The 12,396-nt window shown below is 35.7% G+C and overlaps 1 protein-coding gene across 1 annotated transcript; it reads left to right on the plus strand.

Moving 5' to 3' along the window:
• On the plus strand, nucleotides 6,178-10,421 carry LOC104778959 (2-succinylbenzoate--CoA ligase, chloroplastic/peroxisomal-like). Its single transcript, XM_019240186.1, has 10 exons — nucleotides 6,178-6,230; nucleotides 8,205-8,277; nucleotides 8,399-8,573; nucleotides 8,673-8,771; nucleotides 8,864-8,961; nucleotides 9,049-9,242; nucleotides 9,328-9,455; nucleotides 9,543-9,928; nucleotides 10,002-10,204; nucleotides 10,292-10,421. Exons 1-10 carry the CDS (start codon nucleotides 6,178-6,180, stop codon nucleotides 10,419-10,421), a joined length of 1,539 nt encoding a protein of 512 aa, XP_019095731.1.

Below are 12,396 nucleotides of genomic sequence, written 5' to 3' on the forward strand. Positions count from 1 at the left end.
TATAAGAGAATCCAAACACGACGAAACGACTTCGTTTTTTAAAGTTATGATCATCCCGTGATGTGTGCGTATTCTTCATTGTCCAATTGCAAACAATGCCAACAAAGGTAAACGCCGTCGTTTCCATCGTTGTCACGACAAAATAGTTTCTTTCTTTTTATTCCACGTTGGCTTAGGGAACAGTCTCTCTCGACTCTTGTGCTTTGTCTGAATTTGTTAAAAAATTATTCTCGTGAGTTTCTTTGTCGGGGATTGGCCCTAAATTCACGGGGTTATTAACAATTACAAGAAAGTAAAAAAGAACTCGATTGTTTGTTGTAATACGACCACACTCTCGAGTCGAGAGCGAGTTTCTGTCATCGATTTATATATTAGCTATAGTGATTTACTAAGCTTTCAGAAAAAAGATTGATGTAGAAAAAGGTAAAATACCAAGAAACTAGAATTTATAGTTGAGTGGTATACAAGGTTGTCTATTTCTTGAAAGCAACGAACAGAAGAAGAATCTTTAAAAGCTTTTTTTTTTTTAGATTGAAAATAAAGAAATATCTAAAAATTATATGAATAATTGTTTCAATATATATCGAGGGGGAAACTATTTCTTTCCAAGTTGTATGCCAAATGATTTTGCTTACCCTTTCGATACTTACAGTTAATTGACGCAATCCCCTATATAATTTTTCCTAGAGAGTACTAATCTTTGTCAAAAAAGTAAAAAGACACTGCTAGTAGTAGTAACTAACACCTATCGTTATGTCAATTTATCGACCTTAACCAATGAATAAAAAAGCAACGAAAGTAGCTCTTGTTTTGGTTTTTTTTTTTCAAAACAGATTTTGGAAAAAATATTATATTAATTCTCTGTGGTTTACTCATGGTTAAGAGTTTTTTTTTTAGAATGATGGTTGGTGGATAACTTTATCGAGTATGCTTGAAACGATGCATATGATGGATATCAAGTATCTATATATACATTTTTGAAGTACATTTTGGGTTATACCCTTTTAATTTTGATTATTTAAAATTTTAATCCCTACAAAATACTTTTTTAATTTTGATTATTTAAAATTTTAGTCCCTACAAAATTGCAATAAAAGCAATAAGTAAAATTTGGTAAATTGACAAAATCGATTTTCTTATAGAAACTAATTAATTCTACCAAAAGTTCTTATTAATCGCAAATTTGTTTCTTGTATATGTGTCCTAAAATAAAATAAAAAAAATATCAATCATTAAATTGTATACACTAAAAAATAAACAATCTGTTAAATTAAATAATTATATATTAAACAAAAAATAATAGTATTATTTTAAATAAATACAAAATATTATTCTGATTAATTATACATTATACAAACAGTTATATTTCATAATTTTAGTGTTTTATCCTGATAAAATTATAATACTTTAAGAATAATTGTATCACCGCTTAAATATAAAAAATACTAAAAATTAAAAAGAAATAATTTTATTACTAAATTAAGTACCATTAAAATCAAACATCATTATAAATAAAGTTAAATAATTGTCTTGTGATGTACCACGGATTAAATCCTAGTGCTTTCAATAATCTGTTTTCATTTATTAATCATTTGTTAAGGAACTAGACATACTAAATCTCAATAACAGGTATTCAGCAACCACATAAATAGTCTTCCCATCCAGCTCCGCATATGCAATCTTCTTGTCAGCACCACCAAGCTCCTCATTCAAATCATCCTTGTCCTTTTTCTCCTTCTCCTCCACACCATCATCCTTCTCAGCAACCGCAGAAATAGCTTTCTCATCCAGCTCCACATCTGCATCTTTCTTGTCAGTATCACCAAGCTCCTCCTTCAAACCATCCAGCTCCTCCAGACCATCTGAACCATCAGAAGCTTTTGTATCCTTCTTCTCAATAGCCTTGTTCTAAGACAATGCAAAAAGAACAATGTCTGAGTTTGATTTCTGAGTTTGTGCAATCATTTTAAGGTCTCATCAACTAATGCAAAACTACCTTATCGTTTCGTCGACTATAAACAATGTTGTTCTCTCTCAATACTCTTACTACTCTTACTCTCTAAAAAAAATTGACACCTTTCAAAACCAAACTTCAAACCAAGTAAAAGTCAAAACTTTTTACACCTAATCCAGCAAAAACAGCCTTTCTATAACTAAAAACCGAAACTTCCAAGCAAAAATCAAAACTTCCAAGCAAAAAGTCACCTCTTTGACACCTAATCTATACTATTAAAAGAGAAACATTTTTAATAAGTAGACATAGAATTAGAGATTATTACAATGAAATGCCACTCAAATAAGAATAATGATATGAAACTGTTAGACCAAACTCTAATGGGATTCCTAAACACTATTTTCGTGTAATTTTAGAACGAAAATATCTCCAACTGAATTTAAAATTGACAATATTATAGTGTGATGCTATAGTATCACACCAAATTTAGTGTATCATCACAACTCTAAACACTACTACTTAATTATTTTATTAATAATATAATTAAACTAAGGAATAGAAAAGTAACAAAATGAATAAATTTATAATGTCTTCAGTTAATTGTTTTTTAAGTTAGGAAGATGCTTCCTCCTCAAGGTAAAATTTGAAAGATTGTTGTAATGTGGTTTTAAACAAATAGTAACATAAAACAAATTAGCCAATCAGAAAATGTTTTGTTTTAAAGATTTTATCAAAATCAAAAGCAATTTTTGTAGTCTATTTGCTTACGTAGGTGACAAAAGTTTTGTACTCCCTCATTTTCTCTCATCATCTTTTCACCATTCTCGTCATTTTTTCTCTCTCAAAAATGATTTCTTCAATTCAACATCATCTCCTTGCGCTTAGGGCTAATGCTAAACTGGTATGTGTTTCTGCTTCTTTCTCTTGCTCAAAAATCTTCTTATTTAACTCAAAAAGGTCTCGACTTTTGGATGTATTGTGGCAAAGATGTGAATTTTTTGCTTGATTACGTGTATAAAGATGTCAAACTTTTGAAAGATGTCGACTTTTTCCATTTTTACTTGTCACTAGATTTGGACCCGCATGTACGTGCCAGATTGATTTCAAAAACTAAGTTTGCTTTATAATATATTATGTATATATGAAGTTATGTTTGTAAATGTTTTTTTTTTATAGAAATGTTATCAACATTCAATATCCATATTCTACCAATTTTGTATCTGATTTGTTTTTAATTCGGTTTAGACAAAAAAATGAACGGATTTGTTTCTGTTATCAACAAAGATAATCATATTAAAAAAATAGTAAGAGAAATATGGTATGTTATTTTGGGACAGTAAATACGTCACGTCCCTTATATGTTTTTTTATTTAACTATTTGATATTGTATATTTTAGTCCAACGAATAAGAAATATGTAAGAGATTCAAACATGCATGTATGTACGGAGAAAAGCACACGACATATTAAAATAAAAATGCATGTTGTAAATAAAATTAAGAAAAAAAAAGAAACGAAGAAGGCGTAATTAAATTGATGAAAAAAAAATGTAAAGGGTTTAGAATTATTCTCCAAATTGTCAAAAGGATTAGTGATGTTAATCTAGGCATCAAGTATGCGGAGGTTAACGGGCTTAGTATAATAGTTTTAGACTTTTATCTGAAATTCATACGGTCCTCAGCTGCATAAACCAAGACCTTATCTGAAATTTCATCACCAGCTTCTGCGCAAGATACTACGTGAGAAACAAGAGCAGCAATACGTGCCCAAGGTGGATCAGCGTAAGTCCACCTATATATATGTGATGACAAAAGTCTATAGCTGCAATATTTATAATTTTGATTCATGCATCTGTGAAACCTTATACGAGGTAAAATTAAAACTAATATCTCCCTAGCAAGATGGAACCGGTGATAAAACAAACCTCACTAGATAGGAGGATGCGAAAGTAGGGACGTTGTGATGTGATTATTTTCTCTGTTAGTTGTAGAATTGATATTGACATAAACCATAACACGGGAAAAAAATATATATATGTACCTTCATCAAAATCACCTAAGATTGGTCCACCCTGTACAAGCGATTAGAACACAGTCCTGATGGCTCCACTAGCTGACGTGGCTAAGGAAACCAAAGAATAAAAGCAGTTTTGGCTAATAGTGTATCAAAGTGGACGCAGAAGGTTCGACTCAAGGAATGAAGTGAAGGTGCTGACTGAGACAGAGTCTCACAAGATGTATCCTAATCGGTCACACGGTCGTCGACACGTGTGAAGTCGTTAGGGTTTAGGGTAGTCACGTAACCGAATAAAACAGAGGCCTCTGCTTCTTCGTTGACTAAGCCGCCTTTGGGCGCTTTCACAAGGAGAGAAAGAGAGCGAGAGAGAGAGAGAGAGAGAGAGAGAGAGAGAGAGAGAGAGAGAGAGAGAGGGTGTTTATCTCTGATTCTATGCTTAATTATTTCTCAAGTCTTCTTCTTCCTAACTTGTTTCTCTTGTGTAATCTCAGGTTTGGTTTTAAACCTTGAGAGGGATGGTGTGAGTGATCTTCTTGTTGTAACAAACGATGTAATCCTTGAATTCATAGTGGATATAACGCTAGCAAATAGCAATCACCAAAAAAGTTAAACATGAATGTATGGCTTTTTACTTATGATAACTTTGGATGATATAACCTACACACACCATAGATTTGTTGTTTTAGGACTCTAAGAGCAACTTATACAAAATTCTCTTCTTCAAATGGCTTTTTTTTTTTGCGGTCTGTAACTGTATCACCAAACCAATAGTAATTTCTGCTAACTGATACACCAACTGGAAAGTTTCTCCAAGATCACATGCATATAAAGAGAGAAACCAAAAATGCCACTTGGGAAACAGTTGGGATCACTAATTAACTCAAAGAAGCAAAGCAAAGTACCTGTATTCCCGAAATCCATTCTAGACCAAGTCTTAAAAGCAAATCAGGCCTTCTTTGCAAGCTAGGGAAATAATACAGATCCAGAGTAAATGGTTGAAAGATTAAATATATAAAAATAGAAGACATCATAGAATGCGAATCTAGATGAACCAGAACAGCCCCGTCTCAAAAAAAAATTTGTCCCTAGGCATACAATTGTTTTAAGACCCTTTTCAACATAATATTTTTTTTTTGTTTTTTTCTGGTCCCCATTAGCTTAATGATTTAAAAAAAAAAAAACTTTGTCCCATGGCCATTGCCCCTCTCGCCATGGGTATGAGCCGGGGCTGAACCAGAACCACCCTTGCACTCGCAGTGGCATTCAGCCAGATCGACCACTCCGAAGTCCGACCTCGACGAAATGATAGAGAAGGACTTTGTTGGGGAGCAATCCGGGAAAGGAGCTAGCAGGGACACAGAAAGGTTCAGACTTTAAATATTCTGTTTTCATTATGGTGTCAATGGCCTCGGAGGTCTTCTGGTACCACTTAAGCAAGAATGTTTCACCCGTGGATTGTGACTCCACCAAGCGTTCGCTCGTGGTGCATGAATTCAAAAGCTCCCGTTTGGTCTTGGTCAGCTCGGGAAAGCCTTGATACCGCAACTTCTGAATCTTGGGTGTGTGCTTGTGTTTGCGGAGATCCCATGATGCAATGAGGTGGCCTCCAGATCCGGGTATGCAAAACATGTCATGTTTCTTTGAAAACATGACTCGGGAGGAGAAGAAACAGGGGTTTTCGATTCTGACGTTGATCCATTCGGAGTTCCTTTGACCCGGTCTGCAAAAGCTGAGCTGAGGTCCCAAGAACTTAGCAGCCACAACACAATCCTCTTCGTCTGGAGAAGGTGTGGACATTGCCACGTTGGTGACGATTTGGGTTTGGCAATGACGCAGAGTTACAAGAGGAGGCAACGAGATACGTTTTGGATCTGAATCCCATGCAGCCGGGTTTAGATCGTCTTGGAGACGCACAGTTCCGTTCTTCAAAGAAGCTACCCAGTCATGAGATAAACCAATAGTTACCATTGCATCAGTAACATCGCCTTGGTTTTCACTTTCTTCTTTAGGGTAGAAAGTCTGCCATGGGATAGTAGGCCTATACACCAACTCAAGAGGCGCCATTTTTGCCAAATGATCATAAGTACTTTTTTCACTGGTATGATAGAGATATTTTAGTTTTCCGAGACGACCCGCTCCACAAGGTTTAGCGACGAGCATGACGCAAGGAGGAGTTTGCAGCAAGGAAGAGGAGGAGCCATTAAAAACATGGGGAGAGGCTCTACCAACACCGGTTTACGAAGGCAGAGCTGCGATGGCTGGTTGAGAAGCAGAGACCTTTATCGTTCTTAGCAGAAAAACAAGAGATTAAGACAGAAGAATTGGTAATCTTGTTCACAACGTCTTCCCCCTCAATTATTAATACACACGGAGTAACTTGGCCACCAAGTTTTCCATCTCCAAATTTGTTATGGTATCTTTAGGAATAACGTCCTATTTCCCCCTCGGAACTATCGCATCATACCAAATCCACCCAGAACTTTGATCTCGTTCTATATATCCCACAAACTTAAGTGCTCAATCTATTTCTATCCGAATCCATAGTTGTATTACTATTTCTCCAATTTTTATGGTTTAAACGGTTTACTAACCAAACCTAATATAAACCGATAAAAATACGGTATGAAACTTATTTTCTAAACCAGACAAACATTAAAAACTCACCCGACTTGTCTGTAAACAATCTGATCCAAAATCTTCTTCTTCACCTGGTTCTTCAAGCTAAAAAATTATTTTTGTGAATTTTGATTTCAAAATTAAGAAAGTTCATTGGAAATTCAATATTTTTTAATAACAACTGTTGTCACCGGTGACAGTGAGTTTATCGAAATCGAACATTGCGTCTCGACCGGACTGGATTCCTCATTCACCGGAATCTTCTTCCCACCACTCACCTCTATCTCCCTTCCATCTCCGTCACCAAAACCGCTGAGGTCCGCCTTTAGAACGGTGTTGCCGCTGCTCTCTTCCCTCACATGTCCTACCTCTCACTCTCTTGAGTTCGGTTCAATTTGATATTGTGATTTTCCTGTATTGTCGATTGTACGATCCATGTCAATTTTGATTCGATGCCATATTAAAATATTGGCTCATTCTTCAAATTTATTTTAAAAACTAAATCCATAGCTTTTCGTTGGGCAAGAGAATCATCTCTACACTGATCGCATCAGAGAAACCATTGGTGTCAAAGGTAAATATGTGAGGAAATGCTTACTTTCTTAGATCATGTGCATTGGTGAGCGTCTCAGCCAAGTTATAATTTTTTTTTATGGAAACGTATGCATTGGTGAGAGATCCATTGAATATATTATCAATAGAGTATTTTTTTTTTCTTTTAGTGTATATTTGTTCCTTTATCCTTTAATTTTCATGAGTCAATGTGACATGTATTTTTAGTAAACCAAGTTCAATAATATTACAAAAAAGCACTATATCCAATTAATTTAAAATTATCGAACTCGCTTTTAAGACAATACTACTATTAGTTTCAAACATGATTATCTAATTTGATTAGAAAATGTGATTTTTCATGTTGAGTGTGTAATATTTATCATTCATTTCGATGATGTTTTGCAAAAAGAATATGTATTAATTTTTCGATTGCAAGTGACTGAGATAGTCTAATTTTTTGATTTAAAATCGATGATCCAATATAATAATATCTGATACTATATTTTGGTCTAGCAACGTCATAATCATCAGGATTAAAGCTGAAACATGAAATCAATCCTGATGATTACCACTTTAACTAACGGAGCATTGATATTCCGATAAAATCAACAAAGNTATTTTTTTTTTTTTTTTTTTTTTTTTTAAACAGAACTAAGCATATTTGGAGGTGATTGCCTACGTCAAGTCATTTGCGTCGCTTGGAAACAAAAGGACATTCACCTTCATCGAAACGATCAGTAGCTTCTATCATCCTGTCAGTCCCAGCCAGCCCAACTAAATCTCGACATATTTATTTATTCTTGGAGCCTATTATAATTAAAAGTGTGTACTGAGCCTCGCCGCAGGTCTGATTCGTCTCGGCATTCGCAACGGAAATGTCGTCTCTATTGCTGCTCTGAACAGGTCCAACACGTAAATTAAATTTGAACCGGCAAGGAGTTACAACTTAAAATTTGGGTCTTAGATTCGATTTGTTTTGTGTCGATACTTCTATCTGAACCGTTGAATGTTATGTTATTTCAAGTTTTGGTCTTTGTTTTTTGTTTTTTTTTTGGTGGATTCAGTGATTTGTTCTTGGAGTGGTTATTGGCTGTTGCATTGGTTGGAGGAATCGTTGCTCCTTTGAATTACAGATGGGTCAGTGTCTGCTGCTTATTACATTCTTTTTAGTTAGATTGTGTATGTATGTCTAAAAGAAAGTTCCTGACTGACACATTTTTGGCGTTCTTGATGATCTATTGTTCTTGTGAAAGGGCAGAGCTTGAAAGAAGCAAAAATGGCAATGCTGCTAGTAGAACCTGTCCTTTTGGTTACCGATGAGACATGTGTCTCGTCGTGGTGCATTGATGTTCAGAATGAAGATATACCTTCGTTGAAATGTCGTGTGTTGATGGAGTCTACCTCTACAGATTTTGCAAATGAACATAACCAGTGTATGATTTCATTTGTATAGTGTACCTTAAAACTCAAAGGAGATGCAACTGTGACTTCATTTGTTTTTTTTTTTATTCTTTTTTGTTACTACTGGCCAGTTTTGACAACCGAGATGCTTAAACAGAATGTGCTGGTTCCTTCCTTAGCAACGTACGCTTGGGCTCCTGATGATGCTGTTGTGATATGCTTCACTTCTGGTACAACATGTTTTACTTCTGCTTCTCTGTATTTTCCATAAATACATAGTCGTCAGTTTACTTGATCTCTTATTGTTTCTTAATGGGAGTAGGTACAACGGGAAGACCCAAGGGTGTCACGATAAGCCACTTGGCTTTCATTACACAGTCTCTAGCTAAGATTGCTATTGTTGGCTACGGTGAGGATGATGTACGCTTTTTTTACCTGTTTGTCCTCAATGAATTTTATAAAGCTGAATACTTCCCTAAGTAAAGAGTCTCTTAACCTTCTCTGCAGGTGTATTTGCATACATCACCATTAGTTCATATCGGCGGTCTGTCATCTGCTATGGCCATGCTAATGGTTGGGGCATCCCATGTTCTGCTCCCCAAGTTTGATGCCAAAACAGCCCTTCAAGTTATGCAACAAAACCGTATAACTTGCTTCATCACCGTCCCAGCTATGATGGCCGATCTTATTCGTGTCAACAGGTAAAAATAGAAATGAATAATTCCTTGCTTGGGGTAAATATTAGTCTTTAAAACCGTTGGTTGGCTAAATTACTATTACTCGAAGGACAACGAAGAATGGAGCTGAAAACCTTGGCGTGAGAAAGATACTAAATGGAGGGGGATCTTTATCAAGTGAACTCCTTCAAGAAGCTGTGAAAATCTTCCCATGTGCGAAAATACTCTCAGCTTATGGTGAGTCCTCCTCATTTGGCTTCCTCAAAACAACCATTTTTATTTGAATCTTTGGACACTAAACTCTTTGAGATGTTGGTTTCAAAGGGATGACAGAGGCGTGCTCTTCGCTGACCTTCATGACTCTCCATGATCCAACTAAAGAGTCTTTGAAAGTAACATATCCTTTGGTTAATCAACCAAAGCAAGGTACATGCGTTGGCAAGCCTGCGCCGCATATCGAACTGATGATTAAACTCGACGAGAATTCATCGAGGGTCGGGAAAATTCTAACTCGTGGACCACACACAATGCTTGGATATTGGGGTCATCAACTAGTTCAAGAAAACGTTGCAACATCAGAATCCAGAAGCAATGAAGCTTGGCTTGACACAGGTGATATAGGGACCTTTGATGGGTTTGGTAACTTATGGCTTATAGGCCGGTCCAATGGCCGAATCAAAACTGGAGGCGAGAATGTTTACCCCGAAGAGGTTAGCTTCCAATACAAGAAATTGGTCGATATTAGCCTCAAATTGTGCATTTTTACATGGAATGAATGCACAGGTTGAAGCTGTTCTAGTAGAGCATCCTGGGATTGTTTCTGCTGTGGTGATAGGCGTCATTGATGCTCGTCTTGGGGAGATGGTCGTTGCTTGTGTTCTTTTACAAGAGGATTGGATATGGTCTGATGTTGAAAACCGCAAACGAGGTTTCGAACTGTCAAGTGAGACACTCAAGCATCATTGTAGAACACAGAACCTAACCAGGTAATATATCTTTGATAATCTAGTTTCTAAACGAATAAAATTTTCTTAAATATATATACTTATAAGTTTGATGAACTTGTTGGACAGGTTTAAGATACCGAAGAGGTTTGTCCGATGGGAGAAGCAGTTTCCGTTGACAACAACTGGGAAAGTGAAAAGAGATGAAGTTCGAGGACAAGTTATGTCTCATTTCCAAATCTTGACTAGCTCTCTGTGATCATTATTCATTACAATTTAAAGCCGTAAAAACATTCTTTGTTTGTTTTAGGTTATTATGATGGTACTATTGGTTCTTATGATCATGATGTAGCAATCCTTATTAATCTGTCGTTAAGGATAATGAGAATCTAAATGTTGTTGATCTTCTTGAGGATTTAGATTCCTACGTACTGGGATGATTTAAAAAATGGGTTTACAGTTGCAAGATTTGCTTTACCAAAGAGAAGGGAGTCTCTCCATGTGCTTTTCCAAGTATACTCAACCACCGGTTGAAGTTCGTCATACCATTCGCCTTTATGAGCATTTAACCGCTTCTTCAAGTCACTTAAGATGATTTTGGTAGCTGCTTCTGCCTGCCTGTTCTCCTGAGAATACTTGGGCTTTGAGTAGCTTACTTTATATCCCCCAATCCGCACAAAACTCTTCAAAGTCCCTAGAGATGAATTGAGACCCATAGAGATGAACTCCATGCCGACAAATAATATTCTTCCATAGGAAAATCTTGACCTTCGGATCTTTGATTGATATGTACGCTTCAACTTCAACCCACTTCGAGAATTAATCAGTCAAGACTAGGAGTTACTAGACACCTCTGGTTGACCGGCGCATTGGATAATATCCATTGACCAACACATGAAATGATAAGGAGCTGTCATTAAGGACAAAAATTTCGGAAGGTTGATGGATTAATGGAGCGTGATGCACTTCGTACACTTTCGAGCATATTTTTTTGCAATCTGCCAACATGGTTGACCAGAAGTATCCCAATCTTTTTTATCTTGAAATGACACCCGCATAGCCCTAGTGAACCTCAACTATCACAATCTCTACTCCAAAATCATGTATGCAAAGCAAATATGGATCGGTAACTCCTCGCATGAAGAATGAGTCATGAATCATACAATACTTCGCACTGATGATTCTGAATTTACGAGCTTGCCATTTGTCTGGTGGGGCTCGCCGGTCCGGATAAGTTTATTATCGGAGTCATAATCTGCCTCCCAATCATTCGTGGAACTATCTTCCACCTCACTTTGAATTTTTAAGTTTCGGAACTATATTAAGTTATTAACCCCTTTCCTTGGATGCTGGTTATGGCTCTTTTGTTTTGGTTTTTGTCCAAAATTTACTTTAGGGCTATTTTACGAGAAGTGTTTTTAACTTTGCCAAATGATGGATACAAATATATATTGGTCTATGTCTATTATGTGAAAATTACCTCCTTTTTTTTTTTTTGGAAACACAATATGATTTTTCAAACGTTAAAAGCATGTATTATGTATGAACACACAATCCAGTGGGATGAGATCAGTGCGGTGCTTACCCTTTATAAAAAAGGACATTTGACCACAGCCACATTATTAAAAATATTTTGTTGATTTAGTAGGTTTAACTTGTTTTGCGTATGTATTTTGCTTGAAATATTCATGTCACTATACACATTTAGACCCATAATTTTGGATCGTTGCTCATTTATTCTCTATGGTTATATCTAGGTTAGAAATAATTATATTTAACTAAATTATATAGGCCACATTTTATGTTTTGTCCAAGCTCCAAAGAACCTAGGCACGACACTGATGGGATGTACCATAATTATGTGCCTGTTAACCACTTATTTTACCAACCAAAACTTTATGTCTATTATTATTTTAAGGATACGACGGGATGAACCATAAATAGTTGACACATATTAACGACTAATGAGAAATTGAGAACTCCCATGAACCACAAGTTTATCATGGACCAAAAATACGTTTATCATGTCTCTGCAAAACAACAACAACAGTGGCATCCAGTCACTTATGAATTGTTAAGGTATCATATGCTTTATACTACCAAATCTTCAACAATTTTTTTTTTTTTAGTATATCTTTTACTCTGCCAAAGTCTTATTAGGTCTAACTTCTAACACGAAAACCATTGTCAAAATAGTTTACTCATATTAGATATATATATATATATATATATAT

Source organism: Camelina sativa, chromosome 3, assembly GCF_000633955.1.
Source record: "Camelina sativa cultivar DH55 chromosome 3, Cs, whole genome shotgun sequence".
Classification (NCBI taxonomy): Eukaryota; Viridiplantae; Streptophyta; class Magnoliopsida; order Brassicales; family Brassicaceae; genus Camelina; species Camelina sativa.